The 27,995-nt window shown below is 45.1% G+C and overlaps 1 protein-coding gene across 1 annotated transcript; it reads right to left on the bottom strand.

Moving 5' to 3' along the window:
- Positions 1–158: 158 nt before the first annotated feature.
- Positions 159–27,702, bottom strand: LOC139461047 (melanotransferrin-like). The gene is made up of 8 exons (XM_071242556.1): positions 27,429–27,702; positions 19,374–19,471; positions 17,142–17,277; positions 16,678–16,941; positions 14,376–14,834; positions 5,769–6,012; positions 3,634–3,752; positions 159–2,870 (listed from the first exon to the last, which is right to left on the bottom strand). Exons 1-8 carry the CDS (start codon positions 27,496–27,498, stop codon positions 2,074–2,076), a joined length of 2,187 nt encoding a protein of 728 aa, XP_071098657.1. The 5' UTR covers positions 27,499–27,702; the 3' UTR covers positions 159–2,073.
- Between the last annotated feature and the right edge of the window lie 293 nt (positions 27,703–27,995).

The following is a 27,995-nucleotide window of genomic DNA, read 5'->3' as shown; positions in this document are numbered from 1 at the left end:
CATGAATGTGACACTAACACATAACAGATGCAGTATTTAAAGCGGCGTTAAATGATACACTCGCACCCATTTGCAAACCTTAATCTAAGACTTCAAAATGATTGCCTGATTCGTGTCATTTTATTCTACGTTAAATTGGAAATACATTCAATACAAGGTGAGACAGAGAGAGCTTTATTTCAGTAAGGGGGCCACCGGCCCATTATACAATACATAATATCAGAAGTAGAAAATTTCAGCGTCAATGAGAAAGTTATTACGCTTTTTAAAAGCAAGAAATATAAATTAAGCTAAAGCATTAATTATGCATGGGGTTTTAGATGTACAGAGTGTTACACATTTATCAAAAGATACATTTGTGTAAAAATAATAAGGTAGACCATTACGTCTCTGTCATAATATAGATAAAATGATATTCAGATTCCACTTCAGGTCTTACACAAAATGGACATAGTCTCTACGCTCTAGGTAGGTTGTACTTCCTTCCATTTTCAGTTAGCAAAGTATGACCATAACATCTAAATTTACTCAAAGCAATACGATAGGCACTTACTGGAATACAATCTAGATATATTTCAAATACGTTATATTGCTTAATACAAGAATAAAAAGAAAGTTTTGAGTTTTTAAGTTCTTAAACTGCTAGACCATTGTTGGTTATCTATATCAATACATCTTGTTTTAAAGTTATCAATAAAACCAATATGATTTACTCCTTGACTATTCCAAACATGGCCAAGACCATATAAATAAAGAAGTTGTTTTACTTTTAGTGCCCAGCAATTATCACTTTTTCTGCCAGATTGTATTGATATGAATAAGCATGGCTAAGGATTATATTAATTTTTTGAGAAACAAGTCGGAGCTAATATTTGACAATACGAACATGTTGATTGACTTTAGGAGAATAACGTCCAAGCTCACCACGATCAACTATATTAGGGACAAATCTCCAATATTGTAAAATATTCTTACAGAATCTATCATGTACATTGATGACATCCTGAGACGCGTGAAAGCCCCACATCTCTGAGCAGTAGAGATAAAATTTCTGTATATTCAATACTAGGCAATAATATACAAAACTTGTCAAATATATATCAGAATTGCAAGCGCACCGAATCTACAAAAACAATACGCAACCGAGTACATTCACAAGCTATTCTGCTGTGGATTGTTTACAATATTAAGGTTCGAAAAACAGACTCGTCCTGGTGGTAATCCTTGGTCGGTCAGCACAAACCCGTGCTGGTGGGGATCACGAAATACAAAAAAAGGTCCACCATTTATTTCCCTTTGTGATGTTCCCCCACAACCTGACACGCCGTAACATAAATGAAATACTGTTCAAGTGGCGTTTACAATACCCATAGAATATTAGAATGGCAGACAGACTGCTCTGATTCATCCTTTTGATGTCTTATCGGTAAACTAACAACTTATCATTTGATGGGGATTTCTAAAGATCGATCATGTTTTATCAATACAGGTGATACACAAAACTGATTATTCTTTAGGGTATATGCATTTATAGAAACAAAAGACCGACGTCCTTTGTCAACAAGTCACAAAACATCTTCTTTACGGTATTCAATTCCTAACGGTTATATATTATGTCTTACAGGGCTAGAATAGAACGTTTGCCGTAACAGCATCTCAAACACATATCATAACGAAGGTTGGACTTTGCCTCGACGTATATATTACACTGACTTATCAAATGTGATCAAAAGGTTGCCCTTTTCGTTGATATTTGCATGTCATGGTAAGAAATGGTTAAAATGTGTTACAGTATTACACAAAGCATTTACTCCAAGAGTTCACAAGTAAATTATTATTATCTGAAACCGAGCAAAATGATTTATTTACGAAAGGTCGCAGTATTGTCATTTGTATAATTATGACACAGCCAACCGTTATAAAATAGTTTCAGGAAGTGCCTCATGTGACTTGTGGTATTAGGTACATGCCGATAGCGGTTTGGACTACATGAGGTTAACCAACGAGAGCACAGCCATAACGGTATGGACTACATGAGGTTAACCAACACGAGCACAGCCATAACGGTATGGACTACATGAGGTTAACCAACACGAGCACAGCCATAACGGTATGGACTATATCAAGTCCGTGCCCACCGCTGGTACATGCTGTCTTGTCCAAAGCAGCCGAAGCCCCAACGTACTCATTACCGAGCCACGTGGTGTAATCTTGCTTGTCTTGCGGTACAACAGACAGGGATGTGGTTGAGTCATCAAAGATGGCGTCCTTCCCTTCATATGTCGCGAACATTTGAAAAACATCACTGTTCTTCCCAAACTTGAGCTGACCTTTCCTTAATATGGTGGAGTAGTGACGTCGTTCTGACGCCGTCTTCGTGCCACTTGTGACGACAGTGTGAGAGGGAACTTTAGCTAGGTTGCACTGACGCCATTTATCCACCGACGCCCGAGACCCGTCAGGGCAAAGAAGCTCAAAGTCCGCGGAGTTAAGAGTTTTCGCCCAGTCCTCGTTTAGATTACCATCCGTGTAACTTTGGACCGTGGAGTGTTTTACAAAAGCAACGTCAGCATTTTTTTCAACTAAGCACCGAAACGCCCCCTTGTAGCTGTAGTACTTGTTGGAACTGTCTCTCTGACAGAACTGTTTCCCCCCGCACAGTTCACAGAGATTACTGGGGTTGTTTCCGGTTGGGTTGTATTTGGTGTCCAATGCCCCGGGGACACAACTCTTGGAGAAGAATTTCCCCACCTCCCCAATGATGCCACACCGTGTGGACGAAGACTTTATTGCCCCCTTCTCAATCAAGGTTCCTATGGGAATATTCCAGCCCGACGTCTTCATGATGCCTGTGTGGCAGGAGGTCTTCCCTGAAATACACACAACACAATGCAGCCAAACCTCGTTAATCCGTACGGTATCGTTCCCATTGAAATAATCCGGATTAACACAATTCTGGATCAAGAAAACATGGGTATGTATAAATTTCCTTTCACTTAAAGAACGGCAATTGTCCAGGCGATGTGAAACATTAGATCGCATCCATCTGTGCTATAGCAGATCATATCCCAAATCATAGTATTTATATATTTTTCAGGCTCTAAATGTTTATCAGAATAGTGTAATCAATTTGTAATTATGATTTATTTAATCGTCAGCTTTTGCTTGGACATATCGACATTGCAGACTCACAAGATTAAATCTAACACGGAAGCAAATGTAACATGGTCAGGAAAATGTACCTTTAATAAATCGCGAATCCAAAACAAATCGTAAGTCTCGTAAGTGTGTCACTTATGCCTAGTCCATTTGATTTTTCGAAATGAAATATTTTTTTTAGGATACAATATGTCATAGACCACATTGTACAAGTTTTGATTTCATGTAACAGAAACATGTTGACCATGACTGACACTACAGATTGACATGATGACCGCTACAACTCCCTCAACACTGTGGGACAGTGAGAAACAAGGGGCATGGTTACAGAAGAGTCCTCACCATTGATAGTGGAAACATTGACCCGGCCTTCCACTCGCGAGGTAAGGCTACAGTATTTCCCGAAGCTCCGTACAATCTCTGATCAAGGTGGATAAACGCATGTTCTATGTGCAGGATATAACTACTGGTTACCTTTCAGGTTAGTAAAGCTGACCCCAGTGTTGCTCTTCTTGGTGACGGCTACAGCCCAGTAGCTCGTGTCGTTTGTGTTCTGGTAGTTCTCCGCCATCAGAGGAACCAGCTTGTGATATCTGAAACAAGGAGTGAGTGAATATTACTTAACGCCGCATCAGAAATCTTACAGGAATTCGAGGAGTCTGTAACGAGGGTTAGGCGACAAAGGTATTTTTGGAATTGCGTGTTGTCCGTAGCCTTCGTGTTAAAGCACATAGTCCAAATGTTATGCTGCGCTTGCGAGGGAAGTAAGTCACCGTATTGTTTTCACGAGGGTTGGGAAAACCAGTGGTCGATATCATGAGTCACTGACACACCAAGGTCAACTGCTATAACTACCTGAGCTTCGTTGTCGTAGACTACCGGAGAAGCATGTGGTACCGAGGACACCCCCACCCCATCCCCCCACACCCCCAACCCTACAGACACGACATGGTCAGTATTCGGCGTGTTTAAACATGGATCAAAGGTCTGTTAACTCTGTATGAGGTGAAGTGAGGTGAAATGGGGTTTAACATCGCACTCAAGATTACTGGACTTATATAGTGATGTGCATGCACGTGTGTCTGGCTGCTTGTACTAGTCCAGACTGATGCCAGTTTTATAGTTCTAGCCAACAGTCGCAGTTTAACATGAATACCCTACTCAGACACCAGTATACTGACTCCGAGCCGACCAGTCCTTGTTTTAGCCCCTTCATACCGAGCGGAAGACAGGGTAACAACAAGTACCATCTTTTAACGTATTTTAGCATACGCGGCCGGGGATCGTACCCTGGACCTTCCTCTCTCCGGGCGGACACTCTACCACTAGACCACGGAGACGGTCTGAAGACAAACCAATACGCCTGAATGGCAATATAGCCTTATAGACTAAAGTCGCTTGGACTAGACTCACAGCAATAAAAAGGTACTGGGCCTAAACTAGGCAATCCCAGGAAAATTGTTTATTCACGGATTACTACTAAAAGTTTGTTTACGATATTACATCCGAGGTTTAGCCCAGTAACACCAGTAAGTCAGTCCTATATCACAATACTTTCGACATGACCACCCAGTTAACAAAACGACCCGTAAACGGTCTAGCAATCCATGGCGATAGATACGCTTTAATTGGCTACGAGGCCGCAGAGTTTTAGCATTAATAACATTTCTCTTTTTGAATTGATAAGATTTCTATTTTTGTATACAAGTATTGACATGTTTTTTTTATGTATTACTGTTCGGTCGAGTAGCTGTTCATCTCTCAGAAATAGAGTTAGATGGCCTTCGTTATTGCATCTTTTGTCTTTAGGATATCTACGACAGATAGCGGATCTAACTGAAGTCTTGCTTTAAGCGAGCCGGGGATGGTCTTCCAGTACCAAGTGAGCAATGGATTCAGGTTGATTGCAGATAACCATTGCTACCACCATGTACACACAAATCCCCAGCTTCATAATTCAAGTGGTTTCAAAGATTAACTAGCCAGTTCAAAGGTCGGTGAGTAAAAGTATCAAGCGTATTACGTTGACAGTGGGGTATATTTTTTAAATAACTTTCAAGCATAATGAAGACGCACTTTCGACTTACTTCTGGCCTGGAAAATCAAATTACATTCAGTTTCTTGAATCCAGCCCATATAAAACGTGAAAACATTTCAGAGCGACACATTTGTGGTCGGGAACAACTTGACGTTGTAAAGAAATAAATGGCAAAATCTTGTTAAGGCCGCACTGTTTTTTTTTCGGTTTACAGATCGGACTTGAGACAAAAGCAACAATAAAAATTTAAGTTAAAATTAAAAAACCCCAAAACACTCCATCCCTGAACTCTTAAAGATTTAACGTAACAACTACCAAATCAATAAAAATGTAGCCATTAACTTCTTAAATAATATTTGGTCAGATATAGTGATTGTAGTCTCATGCCACTGCAAATATCTTATGAAAAGTATAAGATTAGAGCCTTCTCTGAACTAAATATATATACCTGTTGCGGCAAAAAATTTGAAACATTCTGCAATTAACAGAAACAGTGAATCCCTGATAACTAGAAATGAAGGGACCCGGAACATATCTCTACGTAACAGATTCCCTAGTCAAGCTTCCTTACTTCCCGCCCGTGTACACATCTCCTCCATCCAAGGTGACGAGGTCTGCATCTCCCGCTTCAATCTTCTCCATACATTCTCTGTGTGACTCGGCGCGCACACACGTCATCTGGCTGCTGATCCGCCCGGCGGCGAACGCTGCACTCATTTGTAAACATTTGTTTGCTTCCGCGTCAGAGACAACACACCACCTGTTGGTGAAGTCGCACTTGACGTAGTTCTCCAGCGTGTTCAGGTAGCCATCCCCTGGAAACATGTAAAGTCATTTAAAGACATGTAAAGCCGAGGCTGCATGTACCACAACGTGTGAAGTGGGGGTTAGGTATTCACCAACCGTGTTAGACGCCGCGATTTGTGGCGCCTAGTTTGCCAGGATACGATGTTCGTGGGTTCGAATCCAAAACATGATCTTTGGTTTGTCTGCATCATAACATTGCCCCCATTGGGGGGTTTATGATGAAACACCGTGATATAACGGAAGCCATTCATATTGCCTTGATTCCAGGGCGCCAGGAGACTTCTACCTTTCTGAGCCGACTAATATAGGGTTGTTGTCGTGAGACATTGCTTGGTGCTCATACTATCAACCACTGGTTTGTCAGACGCGATTATCTTTGCATGTTGTTTAAGCCGTAGTCCGGAAGTACATATTCATGCTGTTGAAAAGGGGTATGGACCAGACATGACCCACAGAGCCCACATGGCCCACAGAGCCCACATGACCCACAGAGACCACATGTCCCACAGAGCCTACATGACCCACAGAGCCCACATGACCCACAGAGCCCACATGGCCCACAGAGCCCACATGACCCACATGGCCCACATGACCCACAGAGACCACATGACCCACAGAGCCTACATGACCCACAGAGCCCACATGACCCACATGACCCACAGAGCCCACATGACCCACAGAGCCCACATGACCCACAGAGCCCACATGACCCACATGGCCCACAGAGCCCACATGACCCACAGAGCCCACATGACCCACAGAGCCCACATGACCCACAGAGCCCACATGACCCACAGAGCCCACATGACCCACAGAGCCCACATGACCCACATGGCCCACAGAGCCCACATGGCCCACAGAGCCCACATGGCCCGCAGAGCCCACATGGCCCGCAGAGCCCACATGGCCCACAGAGCCCACATGACCCACAGAGCCCACATGACCCACAGAGCCCACATGGCCCACAGAGCCCACATGGCCCACAGAGCCCAAATGGCCCACAGAGCCCACATGAACCACAGAGCCCACATGAACCACAGACCCCACATGGCCCACATAGCCCACATGACCCACAGAGCCCACATGACCCACAGAGCCCACATGGCCCGCAGAGCCCACATGGCCCACATAGCCCACATGACCCACAGACCCCACATGGCCCACAGAGCCCACATGGCCCGCAGAGCCCACATGGCCCACAGAGCCCACATGACCCACATGACCCACAGAGCCCACATGACCCACAGAGCCCACATGACCCGGGATCACATGCAGACAATGATGGAGATTACTAAGTATCCTGATTCACGAGGTAGTTTAACAGATAACTAACATTAACCAGTAGCAGATAGTGTGAAGCCCATTTCTGGTGTTCCCCATCGTGATATTGAAGGAATTTTGCTTAAAGCGGCGTAAAACCGCACTCATTAACAGATAGGAATGAATGCACTCTATCATACCTTGATATCGGGCTCGTGAAATAACAAAGTGATATTTTGTTCACACGTGAACCTTTTGTTCGCGTAATTGTACTCGCCTAGTCGATAGTGAGTGAGTGAGTGAGTGAGTGAGTGAGTGAGTGAGTGAGTGAGTTAGGGTCTAACGCCGCTTTGAACAGTATTCCAGTTTTATCACGGCGTGTCAGCTTAATGTGAGAGGAAAGCCCGAAGTGATGCAGGTTTCAGACGTTTACCGCTTCGGTGAAACCCACGAGCACGGGCATGGTGCTGACAGACTTAGAAACATAATCGAGGCGAACCGGGATTCGAACCCACAATCTCAGGTTTCTGGCGTGCCCAAGGGACGCAACTCTGCACAGCGAATCGGGGCGCCTTAGACGACTGGGCCACCCGTGCCTCCAGTCTAGTCTATACATCGCCTGGTCTCCTTCTGCATGTGTACTCTACTTTACTTTGGTAATATTTAAGCATTTGCAAACAATGCACATATTAATCTTTTACCTCTCTAATAATTAGAAACATAATCATAAACACCCTTTCGTCCACATACTGTCATTGTATATTGTACTATTCACCATGTATGTACTTGGTATAAGATAAGATAGAAAGGAATACGATAATATGTATTGCAGAAAAACTTCCAGATGCAATATTTAGATGCCAAAACATTATGCTTCATACATACATAAATTTATATACAGACAAACATGTAAACACAAAGGGATCATTGAAAGAAAATATCAGTATTACAGATTTGATGATATACATAAAATGACATAGGTTGATTATGATCAATGGGTATTTATTTCTTTAAATTATAGATATGAAAAATTTTGCAATTGATGTTGATGGCTTCATTCCTTGAGAGGATGAAGAGAAATGATGTATTTTCATTATCATGACATTCACTTTTTTTGTGGACAATTTTCCAAGGAACATATATGTATCATCATTAGTTGATGAACATGCAGTGGGGTGGTTGGTTGTGTATGTCTTCCAAGTTCTATAGTTAATGTATAGTTACTTACTCTTAGTTTAGCAAAGTGCACTCGGTATTTTCTTACTTTACGGTGACTTAGGTTCTAATTTAATTTAATTTTTAACTACCCGTATGTCCTAAGTCTGTTTATTGTGCCTTTAGTTGTATTAATTAGCATCTTGAAGAGATTCCTTGAAGAGAGGGTCGAATTTTGACTCTATTGTCTCCTTCAATGTTGGTCATAGGAAATCTTATAAATACTTATAATTTTTGTTTTTCTCAGAATAGAGTGAGATGGTATACCCATCTTATTGGTTTATTCACCAAAGATTTACTTTCAGCTAAAGTATTCTGAAGTATTACATTTTTGGACATTTTCCCGAATCAAGGGCGTTAACTTACTATGAAAGTCCAATTTCCACCCTTGCCGAACTAGGCTTGACTTTACTGGCTCGATCGTTGCGCAACCAATGGCTATTACGGTCAGTCAGTAACATTGGAGATTTTACGTGCGCTTTCCGACTAAAAGCGTATTTCGCACACAGGGAAGCACTTTATACTATTGGGGAAAAAAGCGTAATGAGTGAGTGAGTGAGTATGGTTTTACGCCGCTTTTAGCAACATTCCAGCAATATCACGGCGGGGGACACCAGAAATGGGCTTCACACATTGTACCCATGTCGGGAATCGAACCCGGGTCTTCGGCGTGACGAGCAAACGCTTTAACCACTAGGCAACCCGACCGCCCCTCGTAATGAATAAATAAAGAAGTTCGACCCCCCAAAAATGTAACTTTTACAGAATTAATCTAATAAAGCTGCGGAGGGTGGGGGTTTGGCTGGGTGGGAGTGGGTGGTAAAAAAGTACTCAATAATATGGAAAAAGTTGGTTGGAGGGGAGGGGGGTCAAGCGTGGGAAGGCACGGCGTCGGCGGGCGAGCATGGTGTCTAGCGGCGGAATCCTCCCAGTAGTCTCTTCGCTATGGCCTCTTCCCTGGGGTTTGGCGTTTTGAAGAGGCACTTGGTGAGGAGGGCGGCGGAGTGGGCGATGAAGTGCTTACTGCGCTGTAGGTCGCAATCCACGAGGAAGTGGGAGAGATCCTTGTAGCTGTAGATTTCGTGTTCGAATCTCTCCCTTCCCAAGACCTGGATCAGCTTGAGGTAGCCTCTTGAGGTGTCTTCTGAGGGGAAGAGCTCGTCTTGGCCGTCCTGGACGTGAGTCGCGCTGATCGAGTCGTGTTTCTTGTAGTGCTTGAGGATGCTGTTTGCCTTCTCCAGAAGCACGGCTCTGAGGCTGTTATCCTGGACCTGGACCGGGGTGGTCTGGGTCTGGCCGTCGCTAAGGGAGGGGGGCTCCTGTGGACTGGTCTGGATGCAGCTGTCGCTCATGGGGGGCGACGAGGTCTGGCATTCAGTGGACGCAGTGGTGGTGGGTGGTCGGGAGGCTGGTTCAGGAGAGGGGATTTCTCTCCTCTTCCTCTTTTTTCCCCCGTGGCCGGTGCCCTCGGGCGAGCGGAAGGGCTCCTCCCCTCTGGATTCGAGGGGAGCGAGTTCCAACGCAGCTGCCGGGGGAGGCGGTGTGGTGGGGAGGGAAGTCTCAATCTCCATGTCGATGACTGGAGGAGGGGTCTTCTTTTCCCGTGTGGGCCTCTTCTTCTGCACCGGGCGGGGTGCAGGAGGATTTGGGGCCGGGGTGCGGGCCATCTGAGGCTTGGTCTTGGCCGGAGCCTTGACCATCGGCCTCTTCCTTTGACCTAGGTCAAAGGAGATGGAGAGCGTGGAAGTTTTGGACTTATAGGAAGTCCTGAGGGAGTAGTCCCCAACCCGGTAAGCCAGCAGGGGCTCCAGGATGGAGACAAGCTCCATCGGTAGTGACTTGGAGAGGTCTCTCATAGTCGGCTTGTGGTTTTGAGAGCTCAGGACGACTTGTTCGCAGGGCGAGTGTCCAAGCCGAGATCTGGCTATTACGAGTTACATCCCGTCTATGTATCTCCTACTGTCCAATCAGATTCCACCCCTACTATCACTTGCAATTGCTTCTAACAAAATGTCGGCGCCAAGTGACACATAGTTCCGACCGGGAGCCATTTAACCAATCAGAGCGCTGCTCTCCTTCACCACCATCTTTTCCCCCAAGCGCTAACGTTATCCAAGGCCTCTACCATGTCTGCAGCCATGTGTTGTAATGGGGTCTTCGTATAAAGGTGACTTTTTAATTTTAGGTATTCGCATGAAGGTGAATTGCGATGCACTATCAAGTTTTTTGTTGTTTTGCTTGGTTTTCTTTAAGGGTTTATGATTGAGGGGCGGTGTGAACAACTGACCTGCGCTCACCGGTTTTAGCTTCTGTCCAAAACTTTAACAATGTTCTTTTAGAACTGATGACTAAACGTCCTTCACCTTACCTTAATCTGTGTAATAAAAACGTTAATGTATATAACAACGATACCAACTTATTTTCAAAATTGTTTTTTACTAAGTGAATTGTCTAGTATGAAAACATGCCAATTTGCACATCCCAAACACAGCATAGTCGATAAAAAATACCGGGAACACGTGATCACTTCCGGGAAAAAACGTAAATTTCGTGAAAGTGACATTTCCCTCTCTAGCATGTTCTGCACGTGCATAAAAACTGTATAAAACGGCTGATCAGACACGTTGATATCACAGCAACAAAAAGAACACAAGATATGCCACGTTTGACAGCCATCGAGAGAGAGAGAGCCGTTGGAATGGTCCAACAAGGAGCGTCACACGTCGACGTCGCCAGAAGGTTGGGCTGCGCACGCATCACTATCACCAGGTTGATGCAGCGGTTACGTCAGACAGGTCAGACGTCAGACAGGCCCAGAAGTGGAAGACCACGAGTAACCACGCCCCGTGAAGATCGTTACATCCGGGTATTACACCTCAGGAACCGCACCGTAACAGCGACGTCCACGGCGGCTACAGCACTGGGACACAGGATCACTCGACAGACCGTCTACAGGAGACTACGGCAGTATGGTATCCGGCCACGTCATCCCTACCGCGGACCGCTCCTGACGCCTCGACACCGGAACAACAGACTGATCTGGGCCAGGCGAGTTCGACGTTGGCAACGGCGGGACTGGGCACGTGTTATGTTCTCTGATTAGAGCAGATTCCTCATCTTCAGAAACGATGGACGGCAGCTTGTATACCGACGATTTGGTGAACGTTTGGCGCTTAACTGTATCCAACAGGTCCGGCCGTTTGGAGGTGGAGGGTTAATGGTTTGGGGTGGCATATGTGGTGACGTCAAAACGATGCTTGTCGTAATTCGTGGAAACTTGAATGCACAGCGTTATCTTGATGACATCCTACGGCCTGTTGTGGTGCCCTTTATTCAGCAACAGCTTCGTGGACTCCTTTTCCAACATGACAATGCAAGGCCACACACAGCAAGATTGACACAGAACTTCCTTGCCAACGCCAACGTACAGGTTTTGCCATGGCCCGCATGTTCACCGGACATGAATCCCATCGAGGACTTATGGGACCACCTCGATCGGCTAATCCGACGTCGCCGTGTGCCTCCAGTCAACGTCCAGGACTTGGAACGATGTCTCCTCGAGGAATGGCAACGCATCACTCCCAACGTCATCAGACGTTTGACGTCATCAGTCCGTAGGCGTGTTCTGGCATGTATTGATGCTCACGGTGGACATCTCCGCTACTGACTTGACTTTGAGACGAGTGGTGTGACATTTACCGTTGTTTCTGTGATCAGTGCTCTAACGAAATGTTCATTTTTCGACCCCACCCATCTTTAAAGGCTTGTCATATTGGTTGTACAGATTTTATTAAAATGAAATTTTTGTACAGATGTTGTGAAAGGATTTCTCAAAAGCATAACACCAATCCTAAACTTCTGCATTGTTTAGTTTTTCTTTTATGTCGTTGCAAACAGGTGGTATCGTTTCTTTTGGACACTAGTTTATATTTTAATTTAGAAACATAATTTGTTGAAGTTATGTGCATCACATTCAATATCTCTTCCAACGTCAAGAGGTTGCAGTTACTGACATGGTTGTGGTTTCATGCATACAATCAGCAGGATGAAGACAGGGGGTTTACTGTACTGGAGATGCGGAACGCACCACGAAACATAGAAAAGGGACCGTGAGAACTACTAAGTCGGCAGAGCAGGTCAACCATGATTGTCAGTTTATAAGCAGAGCTATCTATTCAGTATTCACCACGACCTGTTGTTGGTCGTGCATTGGTAAGCAGAGTCTTTGCTTGTTATGATTATTTAACAGGATCTATATTGTAATAAAACGGGCCTCACCTCGCGAAGTACATGAACTGACTTTAGCACCTTGATTAAAGATTTGCAAGATATCTGCCGACGCACAGTTGGCGGTACACATGCTTTGCAAATCCTGCAGTTGACCGAAATCGTTGAAATAATCCTTGTTGTTGCGCGATTTTGATTGGAATGAATAGACTTTTATGGTCAGTTCACGCCCTTGCCTCGGGAAGATGCATGGTGATAGAAAACCTTTATTTTTATTTGTACTGTGTAGATGAGAGGATAGAATCCTAGTTCTGCTGGACTTGCCCAACATGGATTTACAAACTCTGTGCTGCAGTTTCTCAATGCTGAATAAATCACAGTTGTTCAGGAGGACCCCAGATTTCAGTAATAATTTTTTCACTGGCTCGATTAATGTTTCGATTTATTTGCAAGCAAGAGCAATAGGTATGGTTGAAATATGGTGGACTGAAGCGTGTGGCAGTCCATTTTACATTTTCAGGAGACGTTTAGCACTATTTAGAAGTTTACCATTTGCATCAAATGTAATTTTTTAGTAGTTATATCTATCCGTAACTAGTATTTTTGTATCACCCACAGTCCAGGTTTTCATTTCTTCAATTTTACTTAATTTGCCCAAAACTACATTATTTGTGTTGTCACCATTAATCTTTAGGTTATTTGTTACTCAAAATACACTGTGACCATCAAGTAACACTTGTCGGCAAATAATATTAAGGCATCGACAAACAACAAATGACAAATGTATAAACCATAAAGTGTTATATTATTACTATGAGATTTGTTATAATGTGGAAGATCATTGAGGTGTATATTAAATAATGTTGGAGACAAAATGCATCCTTGTCTAACCCAGATGTTGGAAGGATAGAGAACAGAGCCCCAGTATTAATTGATATATTGTTTTTTTTTATTAAACTCCTCCATAATACGTTTTGCCTCTTCACATTCAACATCATACCATTGTCTTTGTTTGGTACATTTGATTTATCTTTGCAAGGCTTTGATGATAATGTGTTGAAGGTTTGTAAATCATCAGAGAAGGCACCAAGGAGTGCTTCACATTCAGAACTATCTTGTGGGCGAGAGGTTAACACAAACATGTTTAAGGCAGTTTGACTATTTAACCTGGAAAAAGCATGTTCAACACATATGTGACTGTTGACATTAAGTACGTGAAAGATGACATTCATGTGTGTGTTGTGTGTGTGTTGCATAAACAATATGTGGGGAAATGTCCGGGGTAACAGAGAAGTAAATACATTCATGAACATAATGTACACTGAAAACACACATTTACCTATATAATCTGCAAAAAAAGAAATAAGTTTAATACCATTTATAATTCTGAATTGTCAAGAGTACTACAAATGATATGTGTGTCTGTGCTGTATGTGTGTATATTTGTATACCTCGTACAAAGACAAATACTGACTACACCCCAAGTACTTTCTCCGTGTATCTACAAATTGCAGCGGTTAGAAAACTATCCTCTATATTTCTGTGTTTTGGGACAGTGGCCTCTGAATATATGTTGAATCAATTGCCTTGTCTTGTCTTGCGTGACTTAAGCCTTCAGTGTACAAAAAATATTAAGAGTGGGTACACTTCACCATGCTTACTCACTTACCTAAATAAGCTATGTAGTTAGTCTCGCTTACTCCCAGCAGTCGCTTTGTTCCATCTGTAAACAACAAGTCAGTTCCTCCGGTCGAATTAAACATTTGGAACGATCCAGGTCTATTAAACTGTCTGGCGCCATTTTCAAAGATGTCCCGTAGTTTGTCTATCTTTGCCCGGGATAACGTTGGCGACGTCACAATGGCGTCAGTAGGTCTCGTTGCCCAGGAGCAGGACTCCCACTCGTCCACCAGTACAATCCGACCGTCGGGACAAAGAAGACGGAAATCATCCTTCCTGATAGTTGCGCTCCCGCGAGCAAGTTCATCGATGGTGGAGTGTTTGGCGAAAGCTACTTCGCCTCTCTTCTGGAGAAGACACTGTACGGAGCCTGTGTAGCCACTAAAGGTGTCGTCAGACGGGCACTGAGGGTTGCCGCATATCTTACACACTTTTTTTGGGTTGTCTCCTGCGGGGGGAAATGTATAGGTTCAATCGACATAGAGTATGTTTGATACGACCAGTACGTACCGTAAGTGTGTGAGTGAGTGAATATGGTTTTACGCCGCTTTTAGTAATATTCCAGCAATATCACAGCGGGGAACACTAATTTAACACATTACACCTATTCGGGGAATCAAACCCTGGCCTCCATCGTGACGAGCGAGAGCTGTAACCGCTAGACCAAGCCATTACAGAAGCAAGTACGAGCAGGGTTAAATGCAGCAACAGATAAGTCCGATTTGTTTGTTTTTTATGAAACATTATCCAAATAAAATATGTACAAATATATACTAGTATACCACATACTATTATGATACAACGTCTTCCATGAACAGTAACATGCATAATCACCAGCGGACGTTTCCTATCATTCATAAACCAAGGGGTTAGTGTAGGTGTACCGAAATACTAGTCCTGGAGATCTAGAGTCTGATACATGTACTCTTTAACGTTATTCTAACGGCCCCGTGGTCTACTGGTAGAGAGACTGACCAGAGAGTGGAAGTTTGGGGCGTCGATCTCCGGTGCACGATGACACACAATCAACTAATTCACACATTATAACCACTCAATCCACACCAAGGATGTACAACCGACATGCTCACAGATAATAACCACTCAATCCACACCAAGGATGTACAACCGACCTGCTCACAGATAATAACCACTCAATCCACACCAAGGATGTACAACCGACCTGCTCACAGATAATAACCACTCAATCCACACCAAGGATGTACAACCGACCTGCTCACAGATAATAACCACTCAATCCACACCGAGGATGTACGATGACACACAATCAACTAATTCACACATTATAACCACTCAATCCACACCAAGGATGTACAACCGACCTGCTCACAGATAATAACCACTCAATCCACACCAAGGATGTACAACCGACCTGCTCACAGATGATAACCACTCAATCCACACCAAGGATGTACAACCGACCTGCTCACAGATAATAACCACTCAATCCACACCAAGGATGTACAACCGACCTGCTCACAGATAATAACCACTCAATCCACACCAAGGATGTACAACCGACCTGCTCACAGATAATAACCACTCAATCCACACCAAGGATGTACGATGACACACAATCAACCAGCTCACACATTATAACCACTCAATCCACACCAAGGATGTACGATGACACACAATCAACCAGCTCACACATTATAACCACTCAATCCACACCAAGGATGTACGATGACACACAATCAACCAGCTCACACATTATAACCACTCAATCCACACCAAGGATGTACGATGACAAACAAACAACCAGCTCACACATTATAACCACTCAATCCACACCAAGGATGTACGATGACAAACAAACAACCAGCTCACACATTATAACCACTCAATCCACACCAAGGATGTACGATGACACACAATCAACCAGTTCACAGATTATAACCACTCAATCCACACCAAGGATGTACGACGACACACAATCAACCAGCTCTCACATTATAACCACTCAATCCACACCAAGGATGTACAACCGACCTGCTGACACATTATAACCACTCAATCCACACCAAGGATGTACGATGACAAACAAACAACCAGCTCACACATTATAACCACTCAATCCACACCAAGGATGTACGATGACACACAATCAACCTGCTCACAGATTATAACCACTCAATCCACACCAAGGATGTACGATGACACACAATCAACCAGCTCACCCATGGTAACCAACCAATTCTCTAAGTCAGGTCTAGCGACAAGCGTTAGTATTGGGGAAATTACCGTCCCTAGAATCCCCACGGAGTACCTACTATCAAGATCATTTTTCGCGTCGAATGCGCCTGGGGCACAACTCTCTCGGAAGTAGTTGGCCACGTTTTTGACAGTGTTGTCACAGTCTTGGATGGTGATGAGCTTCCTTGCTTGCAGGTTGGCTACCGGCACCGTCCACCCCACCGTCCGCCCCACCCCCGTGTGACACGACTTTTTCTGCCGCAGCCCCTCCAGTGACGTGATACTGCTGTTCTTGCGGATGACGATCACAGCCTTGTACAGAAACAACCCATCATTGGCACCTGAAATTTACACCAAAGTCTCGTCATTTTCCACAAGTGCCTGGGATATTGTATCGAGGATTTTGTATAGATATATTTTCAGCAACAGCTACAAAATCAGATATGTTTTATATTTAAAACTATGAACCGGAATTTATGTAAGAAAAGAACATTTCAACAATGTATTGATTTGTTCTTGAAGGTAATATCTTACTACTTACTCAGACTGTTGGATTCCTTGAGGATCGGGATCAATCCAAAATATTTCCCAGCTGCGTATATATCTGTGTCGTCGACGCGCATGACTTCCGCCTCCCCGGCCTTTATCTTCTTCATACACTGGTACCGGTCATCTGCCTGTTGGGGTTTGATAACTTGCGGTAAAATTGGGGCACCGGTAAATAATTGCTTGATTCAATGTAAATGTAAACTATTGATTTTAAAAACAAGTCCCAATGTCCAGCCCCTCCGTTGGGTCACCAAGAGAGCTACGTTTAGAGTTCGTTATTACCTGCGTTATATATAGGTAGGTGCTATCTACTCATACGTCAATACGTAACTGAACTTTAAAGAAGCGCGGTATTTCATCAATATTTTTTTGTGAGTATTTGCGTGCATAGATACATCAGGTTTGCACACATGATATGTTTTCCACAATCATAAAGAAACGTGTTTAGTTGAACGCGTGATATCAATATCTATGGTCAAAGGTTTTCCGTAGTGACGATGACTGAATGGTCCTGATACAATTCAGGACAAAAGTAAAGTATGCCGATCAGTTTTTCAGAACAGAACTTTATTCACTCAAGGCCACATAGCATAACATTATGAGGTAGAGATCAGTAGACAGACATATGGCGGCAGTTATCAGAGATCACTGGACGGGCATATGGCGGCAGTTATCAGAGATCAGTAGACGGGCATATGGCGGCAGTTATCAGAGATCAGTAGACAGACATATGGCGGCAGTTATCAGAGATCAGTAGACAGACATATGGCGGCAGTTATCAGAGATCAGTAGACGGACATATGGCGGCAGAGTTCATTATACTTACACTTATTTATTATTTGACAGCAAAATCTAAAAAACTTCTTTGATAAAATAGTATTTATACTTTTAAATTCATTTATCATATTGAACACACAAGGGTTCTTCAGACAGTATAATGGGACTAATTTCTCTCTTATACATGTGTATCTACAAAATATTCGCAAAAACAAATAAATAGTGATACAATACCATCTGACTGGCAGAAGAAACAGAGCTATATGGCGCCACCGACCAAGCTCCACTGGTAGTCGGTGCTTTGAAAGTTTGAATAGTCTTAAAGTAAAAATACATTTATAGGGCAGATTCTGATAATAAAATTCATTTTCAATGGAATCCTTGACTATATTATAGAATTTAACCTTAGATGATGATTCTGTGTCAGACCTCCAGTTTTGGATATAATGGTCTTCAAGACATTTGTTTTATTTTCAATTTCAGATAATGTCTAGTTTCTATTGTAAAAGAAGTCCAAATGTAGTTTTAACCTGTACGGCAGAGAATATGTTGAATTCAATCGAGGTACTTATTTTCTGGTTTATTATTAGTATTTTTCACAAAATACCCTTTCAGAACTTTGTACATGAGCGAAGAAAAGAGTGTTGGTTTTTCATTTAAAAATGTAGCCCGGTAGGTGATCATTGTAGAGTACACATCAATATATATAGGTTTTCTTCCACTTTCACCATACATCATATATAGAGGTGCGCTTTTCTTCACACGAAGTAATTTTCTTATGAAGGTCAAGTGAACATTCTTAAGATTTCAAAGCCCCCAATATCTGAATCGTATGTTAATACAGGTGTTACAGTGGCATCAAACAGCTTCCTGTTGGGTACTTGATAAATTGTACGACCTAGCTTTTCATAGGATAACTTCCACAGTCTCATAGCATCGAAACGATAAAAGTTGCCACAAACAAGCTGAGCGAACGTTGTATTTCTAAAAGTGTAACACTGTATACACAAGAAGTCTAATCAAATGTCAACGCCTGTTCATAAACAGCACAAGTGGAAAATGTGCGATTTCGCATAGCACTATCAAGAAAACCATCACAAAATCAATGTCAATGAATCAGTGCCTGAACAATCAGATCTCTGCCCATTCGAGGATTGGGGCAGCGTCGAATTCTGTGGCTACGTCGGTAGATCTGTGTTATGACGTCGTCTCGGAACAGTTGGGACATGTTCTCATCAGAAAAAAGCACAGGTTCTGCTCAGGGACGACAGACCCCGCTATCATTCGACGGATTGTACGTCAAAGCGAAGTCGCAGCAGAAAGCGGTCCCCAGCGGCTGTTGTCTCGCGGGGTCTTCCTGCCAATCAGGCTGTAACGCCGCATATACTTGATATGCACGGGTATCATGCAACGAAATTTTCGCTCAATCACTAACTCACTCACTCACCTTCACACAGCCGATATTGCCTAGGCTAGCGTCAGCAAAGGCCCTCTTCATGGCCTCACATTTAGTCATGGCTGGTTCGGAGGTTACACAGAACCGCACTGAAACAAATGCATAAACAGCTACTGAGACACAATGATCGAGGAGGTGAGGAGGTGAGACGCTGTTCACATTGAATGTGGGTCATGGTTGGAAGCACCTGCTAACGGGTAACATGGAGCAGCCACAGTCTCCTACTGATACCTGGAAGTCATGACGTCACTGGTGCGACATCGATGAATACTGCACACCACCACGCACAACACACCACCATACAATACCACACCATCACACCCCACGCCACCACACTACATCACCACACCACACCACACCACACCACATCTCACCATACCACCACACCACATCACACCACACCACACCACACCACACCACCAAACCACAACAGACCACACCACACCTCACCACACCACAACACACCACACACCTCCATACAATACCACATCACCAAACCACACCACCATAAAATACCACACCACCACACCATACCACAACACACCACATCACACCACACCACACCACACCACCATATCACTACACCACACCACATCACTACACCGCACCACACACCATCACACACCACCACACCACACTATATCACCTTAACCACACAACACCACACCACACCACATCACACCACACCACACCACATCACACCACACCACACCACACCACCAAACCACAACAGACCACACCACACCACACCACACCACACCACACCACACCACACCTCACCACACCACACCACACCACACACCTCCATACAATACCACATCACCAAACCACACCACCATAAAATACCACACCACCACACCACACCACACCACACCACACCACACCACCATATCACTACACCACACCACATCACTACACCGCACCACACACCATCACACACCACCACACCACACTATATCACCTTAACCACACCACACCACACCACACCACACCACTACACCACACCACATCACCACACCGCACAACACCAGTCAACATCCCTACTCACCAGACACCACCACCTTACACTACATGTACACCACACAACGCCACATCATCACACCACATCACATCACCGCGCAACACACCACACCACACCCATAACTCACCAGACACCACCACCTCACACATCACACATCATGACGCCACATCATGACGCCACATCACCACACCACACCACACCACACCACACCACACCACATCACTACACCATATAACTTCAACATACCACCATACAATACCACATCACTACACCACACCACACCGCCACCACGCCACATCACCACACCGCACCCCATCACTGCACACCACACCACATCATATCACCTCGCAATATACCCCACCAGCCCACGCCACACCAGCCCCCACCCCACTACATCACCCCACCCCACCCCACCCCACCACACCACACCACACCGCACCACACCACACCACACCAAACCACACCACACCACACCACACTAGTCCACACTACACCACACCATACCACACCACACCACACCTCACCACCACCACACCACATCACTACACCAGACAACTCCAGCACACGTAACCACTCACCAGACACCACCACCCCACAGTACACCACAGCACACCAGACAACTCCAGCACACGTAACCACTCACCAGACACCACCACCCCACAGTACACCACACAACACCAGAGCACACCAGACAACTCCAGCACACATAACCACTCACCAGACACCACCACCCCACAGTACACCACTCCACACCACACACCTCCATACAATACCACATCACCAAACCACAACACCATACAATACCACCACACCACACCACACCACACCACACCACACCACACCACACCACACCACACCACATCACATCACATCACATCACACCACACCACACCACACCACCATATAACTACACAACACCACATCACTACACCGCACCACACACCATCACACACCACGCCACCACACTACATCACCTTAACCACACCACACCACACCACACCACACCAATCAACACCACACCACACCACACCACACCACACCACACCACACCATATCACTACACCATATCACTACACCATACCACCATACAATACCACATCACTACACCACACCACACCGCCACCACGCCACATCACCACACCACACCACATCACTGCACACCACACCACATCATATCACCTCGGAATATTCCACACCAGCCCACGCCACACCAGCCCCCACCCCACTACCCCACCCCACCCCACCCCACCTCACCCCACCACACCACACCGCACCACATCACACCACACCACACCACACCACACCACACCACACCACACCCTACCACACCACACCACACCACACCACATCCCTACTCACCAGACACCACAACCTCACACTACATGTACATCACACCACACCACGCCACATCATCACACCATACCACATCAACGTCCACCACACCACACCACCACACCACATCACACCACACCACACCACACCACACCACATCACCACACCACACCACCATATCACTACACCACATCACCGTCCACCACACCACACCACAACACACCACAACACACCACAACACACCACACCACACCACACCACACCACACACCTCCATACAATACCACATCACCAAACCACACCACCATACATTACCACACCACCACACCACACCACACCACACCACACCACACCACACACCATCACACACCACACTACATCACCTTAACCACACCACACCACACCACACCTCACCACACCACACCACATCACACCACCAGACCACACAAGACGCACCACACCACACCACACCTCACCACACCACACCACACCACACCACACACCTCCATACAATACCACATCACCAAACCACACCACCATACAATACCACACCACCACACCACACCCCACCACACCACACCACACCACACCACACCACACCACACCACACAACATCACCATATCACTACACCACACCACATCACCACACCACACCACACCACTACACCACACCACATCACCATCACACACCACGCCACCACACTACATCACCTTAACCACACCACATCACACCACATCACTACACCACACCACATCACCACACCGCACCACACCACATCACTACACCACACCACATCACGCCACATCATGACGCCACATCACCACACCACACCACACCAATCAACACCACACCACACCACACCACACCGCACCACACCACACCACACGAGTCCATACCCCTACTCACCAGACACCACCACCTTACACTACATGTACACCACACCACGCCACATCATCACACCACATCACATCACCGCGCAACACACCACACCACACCCATAACTCACCAGACACAACCACCTCACACATCACACATCATGACGCCACATCACCACACCACACCACAGCAATCAACACCACACCACACCACACCACACCACACCACACCACACCACGCCACACCCCTACTCACCAGACACCACCACCTTACACTACATGTACACCACACAACGCCACATTATCACACCAAATCACATCACCGCGCAACACACCACACCACACCAATAACTCACCAGACACCACCACCTCACACATCACACATCATCACGCCACATCATGACGCCACATCAACACACCACACCACACCACACCAATCAACACACCACCACCTCACACTACACTACACCACACCACACCATATCACCACACCGCACCAGCCCACACCATAGCACCACACTCCACCATACAATACACCATCACTCCGCGCCACCACACCACACCAGTCCACATCCCTACTCACCAGACACCACCACCTCACACTACATGTACATTAAACCACACCACGCCACATCATCACACCATACCACATCACCTTCCACCACACCACACCAAACCACACATCACCACATACCACCATACAATACCACACCATCACACCACCACACACCACGCCACCACACTACATCACCGCGCATCACACCACACCACATCAACTCGCAACACACCACACAAGCCCACACCACACCACACCACACCACACAACACCACCACATCACTACACATCACTACACCGCACCACACACCACCATACAATACAACATCATCACACCATCACACACCACGCCACCACACTACATCACCACACCACACCACACAACACCACATCACATCACTCCACACCACACCACACCTCACATCACCACACCACACCACACCACACCCACCACATCACTAAACCGCACCACACACCACCATACAATACCACATCACTACATCACACCACCATACAATAACACACCACCACATCACTACACCACACCACACCACTACACCGCAAAACACACCACCATACAATACTACACCATCACACATCACACACCACGCCACCACACTACATCACCACCACACCATCACACACCACGCCACCACACTACATCACCACACCACCACACCATCACGCACCACAAACGCCGCTGAACCACACCGCCACTCGCCAGACACCACCACTACACACCGCCTCACAGCACACCACTCACCAGACAACACAAGCATACTTAAACACGCACCAGACACCACCACCCCACACTACATCACACAACACCACAGCACACCACTCAACTAAGCATTTTCCCTTCAATTTATGCAATTCTGACCACCTGAAAATTCACGCACACACTTGCAAGCTTACTACCTAATGAAAATTTGTACAGATACCTGCTTTATGCAATAGAAAAGGTTTACGGTATACAGGAAAATGTGGGAACGAAAATCTAAACTAAACCTCTTTTCCGCTGGTGGTCAACTGACTATATGGATCTTTAATGACACAAAACACGTTTCAGTGACACAACTAAGAGTTTATGATCACAATCTGGGAATAGGATGAACATAACATGTGACATTAATTGTACACAATGTGACAAAGGCACAGGCTCGAAAATCAAAAGGCAGTTTATCTAGAACGGACAATATGCCAAACAACAGGTGATGGTACCACAAACATAACATCGGGTATGACCACCTCTGGCCAAGATGCAAGCTCTACATTGCCTCTGCATCCCGATCTGACGCTGGGGGATGTGCTGTGCTCCATCGTTAACTGCAGTGTCAATGTAACGTTCACCTTGGCGTCAATAACCACTTCTCCGTCTATCTTTGAACAGGAAATTGAAACGGGATTCATCCGAACAGAGAACTTATCACCATCCGTGATGCTCCCTCTGCAGATGCTGTCTTGTCCTGCAAACGCAGTCGACGTCTAAACGACCGATACACGTGTACCTGATGTAAGCTATCGGATAGTGATCTGGCTGTGGTGTGTTTGTTCCGGAGGGCTGTCACACGCAGGTACTGGTCATCCTTTCTTGTGGAGGCATTTGGGAGGCATTTGGGCGACCTGATCGAGGAAGATCACTCACGGAATTGTCTGTTTGAACCGAATCCAAAGGTTCTATAGCCTTTTGGGACACCCCGAACCGTCTGGCTGCACATCATTGTGATCTGCCATCCTGCAGAATGCTATAGCTTGATTTCGAATTTCTTAACTTAAACTTTGACCACGAACAATGAGATTTGAACTGATGGTTGCATTATTGTCGAAGGCAATTTATAGCCAAGTGTTGCAAGATGCACTGACGTGCACCATGCTTTCTCATGGTAACGTGACTTTAACTAATTTCTCATTCGCTTTACTTCCGCCGAAGACGCGGGTTCGATTCCCGACATGGGTACAATGTGTGAAGCCCATTGCTGGTGTCCCCCGCCATGATATGGCTGGTATATTGCGAAAAGCGGCGTAAAACCAAACTCACTCACTCACTTTACTTACGGAATGGCAGATAATCACGTGAAATGTCCGCAAAGACATCGGTATTTTCAATCTTAGGTCAACAGTGCTAGATTCAAATTCTGAATTTGAATGTTGCGTTTGACCATGGCTTCTTGTGTCCAAACAATCTACTTTTGACGTATTGTTGCGGGTTTACTTTCGATGTGTAGGCTTTGTTTAATCAAGGCACATTTCATCCAAAACATGAATTACGCAATGCAGAACAAGGGAAAAAATGTGCGCGAAGCCCTGTGACTGCCAGCAGAACTTCCTTGTCTTCGCGTCGGCTGACTAAAGTTGAATATATCAAGTGACACAGGACACACACAGGAGGTCGGGACAACCTCGCGGTCTTGACAATATCAGTTAACAGGCGACACAAGCGTTCAGCCTCATAAACACTTTAACGACCCGGATGTACGGATATTACAGCCACTCCCAGCGTGATATAATTGAAAAAGTTTTCATAAATGTTTGAGAGAGACATTAAAGCTGCACACGTCTTTTCCTAACTTTGAGTCCGGATGTTATTTTCCGATACACACTATGATGCTATTTAAATGTTCACTCATTGCTACCCAGTGGCTATCCAGAATATGTCGCAGTTACCACAGACTTGGCATTGGAGTGGCCAGGTTCTGTCAGTCGGCTGATTTAATACTGTAGCAGCCGAAGCAGTTGGACCTCGACCATGCTAGTACTTTAACCACCGGCTTGTCTGGCTCAGACTTAAGAATGTACGCCACCAGCAAAAAAGCTGGAATATTGCTGACTTCTGAGTAAATAAAAAATTGCACACAACAGTAAGAAATATGAAACGTATTAAGGAACTGTCACGTGCTCAGTATGTTTCTTATTTGCAGTTTCTACATGACCATAGTCAATAGGTACAATGTTCTGATCTGTTATTGATATGTCATTATTTGTTTTGTTCTTTTCTGAAAAGGGGAACATAGTTAAACCAATACATGTATACGAGAGGCGATTGATATGATAAAAAGGCTTGACCTAAAGACATTTAAATTATTTATTTTTGAACACAATCTCCTTCCACATTGATACATTTTTTGCCAACGATGTTGAGGGATTTTATCCCAGTATAGTAGAAGCCCTTCCCTTGGCTGTCCAAAAAGAATTCCACAACTGCTATTACGTCATCGGTCGAGTCGAAATGGGTTCCGGAGAGAGCTTTCTTCGTGTTTGTAGAATAACGGTGAATGCTGAAGGAGTCCAAAGAAACACTCATAGATTGTATCCAGGGCAATGATTGATTTGTGCACTGGTGCATTGTCCTGATGGACGATTGTTCTCATATCTGGCGGCGTTAACCCCTTTTCTGGAAGTACTTGATCAATACACGTTTCCAAGTTTGTTCACTTTCCAAAGGTCAACAGCCACCTGTTTATTGTACTGATGTGTCAAGGTATTGTTGATACATATCTATGACATCATGTACTATCCACAACAAGAGAGTACACTATGACGCAATCCCCCCCCCCCCCCCCCCCCCCCCCCCCCCCCCCCAGAATGGGCAGAATGTATCAGACAGCCCTCGTACAAGTAAACACATTCTCCTGATACAGTCGGAATCGCAGAATGGAGTCTTCCTTGTGAATATGGAAAGTGTTTTGTCACCTTTACTCTCTGGACCTTTTATTCAAAACTGAAATGGTAGGGAGTGGAGACTATATTTCTTTAGTAGATTACATGTGTGTGTTCATACTTTGTCGCAGTACTACAGGGATTATCTGGCCTGGTGTTTTACACCCACGAGGAATCACTGTCTGTCCGGACCAAAAATGTTTTGTGGGTCCAAAATCCAGGGAAAACAAATGAATGTCTTGAAGCGTAACGTCGCCATAAGTGCTCTATGGTGTTCCCGTTGACGTTGACTTGACAAAACCCTGTACTACAATTTGCTTAGAATGGCAATGAAGCACCTCGATACCTTTCAAAGAAACCATTAGAAGCAATTCTCCCAAATATTCCTTATTTCTTGCCAAAAACAAACATGAAAAACCAGCGACATTTGTTTAGTTGCGTTACTTCTCCCTTGTTCACATCCCCCAAAACATGAAAGTGAAAACAATCTACATCATAGTAATCTGTGAGCGTTGACTACAGTACAAGAGAGAAAGAGAGAGAGAGAGAGAGAGAGAGAGAGAGAGAGAGAGAGAGAGAGAGAGAGAGAGAGAGAGCGCACTAACCATTAACGTCCTCGGCTGTTGCCAGGTAACTAGCCATCGCAATGACGAGAACCGCTGTGGTAGGCCCCATGTTGATGTACTGCCGACCTCTGCCACTGGTCTGATGCTATGTCCTCCGCGTCACGTGTGGTGAACAGCGGGATCAAGGTTTTCCCAGAACCGGACCTGTTTGCTGATTGAAGAAGACTATTCCGGTCTACGTGTAAACATGTGCTAGTTCAGAAACAAAGAACAGGCAAATGCAGCCCTGGTGGTGTATAGCCTCTATTATGCATCATGTCACGTGACTGAAAATGTCACACTTGAGATTTTACATTTATCATTGTCCCCGCCGTCGGTGTCTTGGTGTGCAAGGTACATGTATGTTGTGCTCCAGCGCACAATGTACAGGGCTGGTATTGCAATGTGTAACGTGGGTTCAATTGCGATGTGTGAAAGATGAATTCTCCAATAGTTTGTTTATAAATCTCCATAGGAATGTATGTATGCGTGCGTGCGTGCGTGCGTGACTCGAACAGACGCCAAACTTTTGGTGCGAACCGAGGTATTTGGTCACGACGCGATGCG

Source organism: Haliotis cracherodii, unplaced genomic scaffold (genome assembly GCF_022045235.1).
Source record: "Haliotis cracherodii isolate W230 unplaced genomic scaffold, xgHalCrac1.p SCAF_14, whole genome shotgun sequence".
NCBI classification, from domain to species: domain Eukaryota; kingdom Metazoa; phylum Mollusca; class Gastropoda; order Lepetellida; family Haliotidae; genus Haliotis; species Haliotis cracherodii.
Note: the sequence above shows the minus strand (reverse complement) of the source record. Positions and strands in the feature narration are given on the sequence as shown.

Coding starts and splice junctions, on each gene's coding strand:
- LOC139461047 (XM_071242556.1), bottom strand. CDS start 27,498: ATGGGGCCTACCACAGCGGTTCTCGTCATTGCGATGGCTAGTTACCTG. Junction 19,472..27,428: donor AACAGCCGAGGACGTTAATG/GTTAGTGCGCTC, acceptor CATTTGTTTCAG/TGCGGTTCTGTGTAACCTCC. Junction 17,278..19,373: donor GCAATATCGGCTGTGTGAAG/GTGAGTGAGTGA, acceptor AAACCCCAACAG/GCAGATGACCGGTACCAGTG.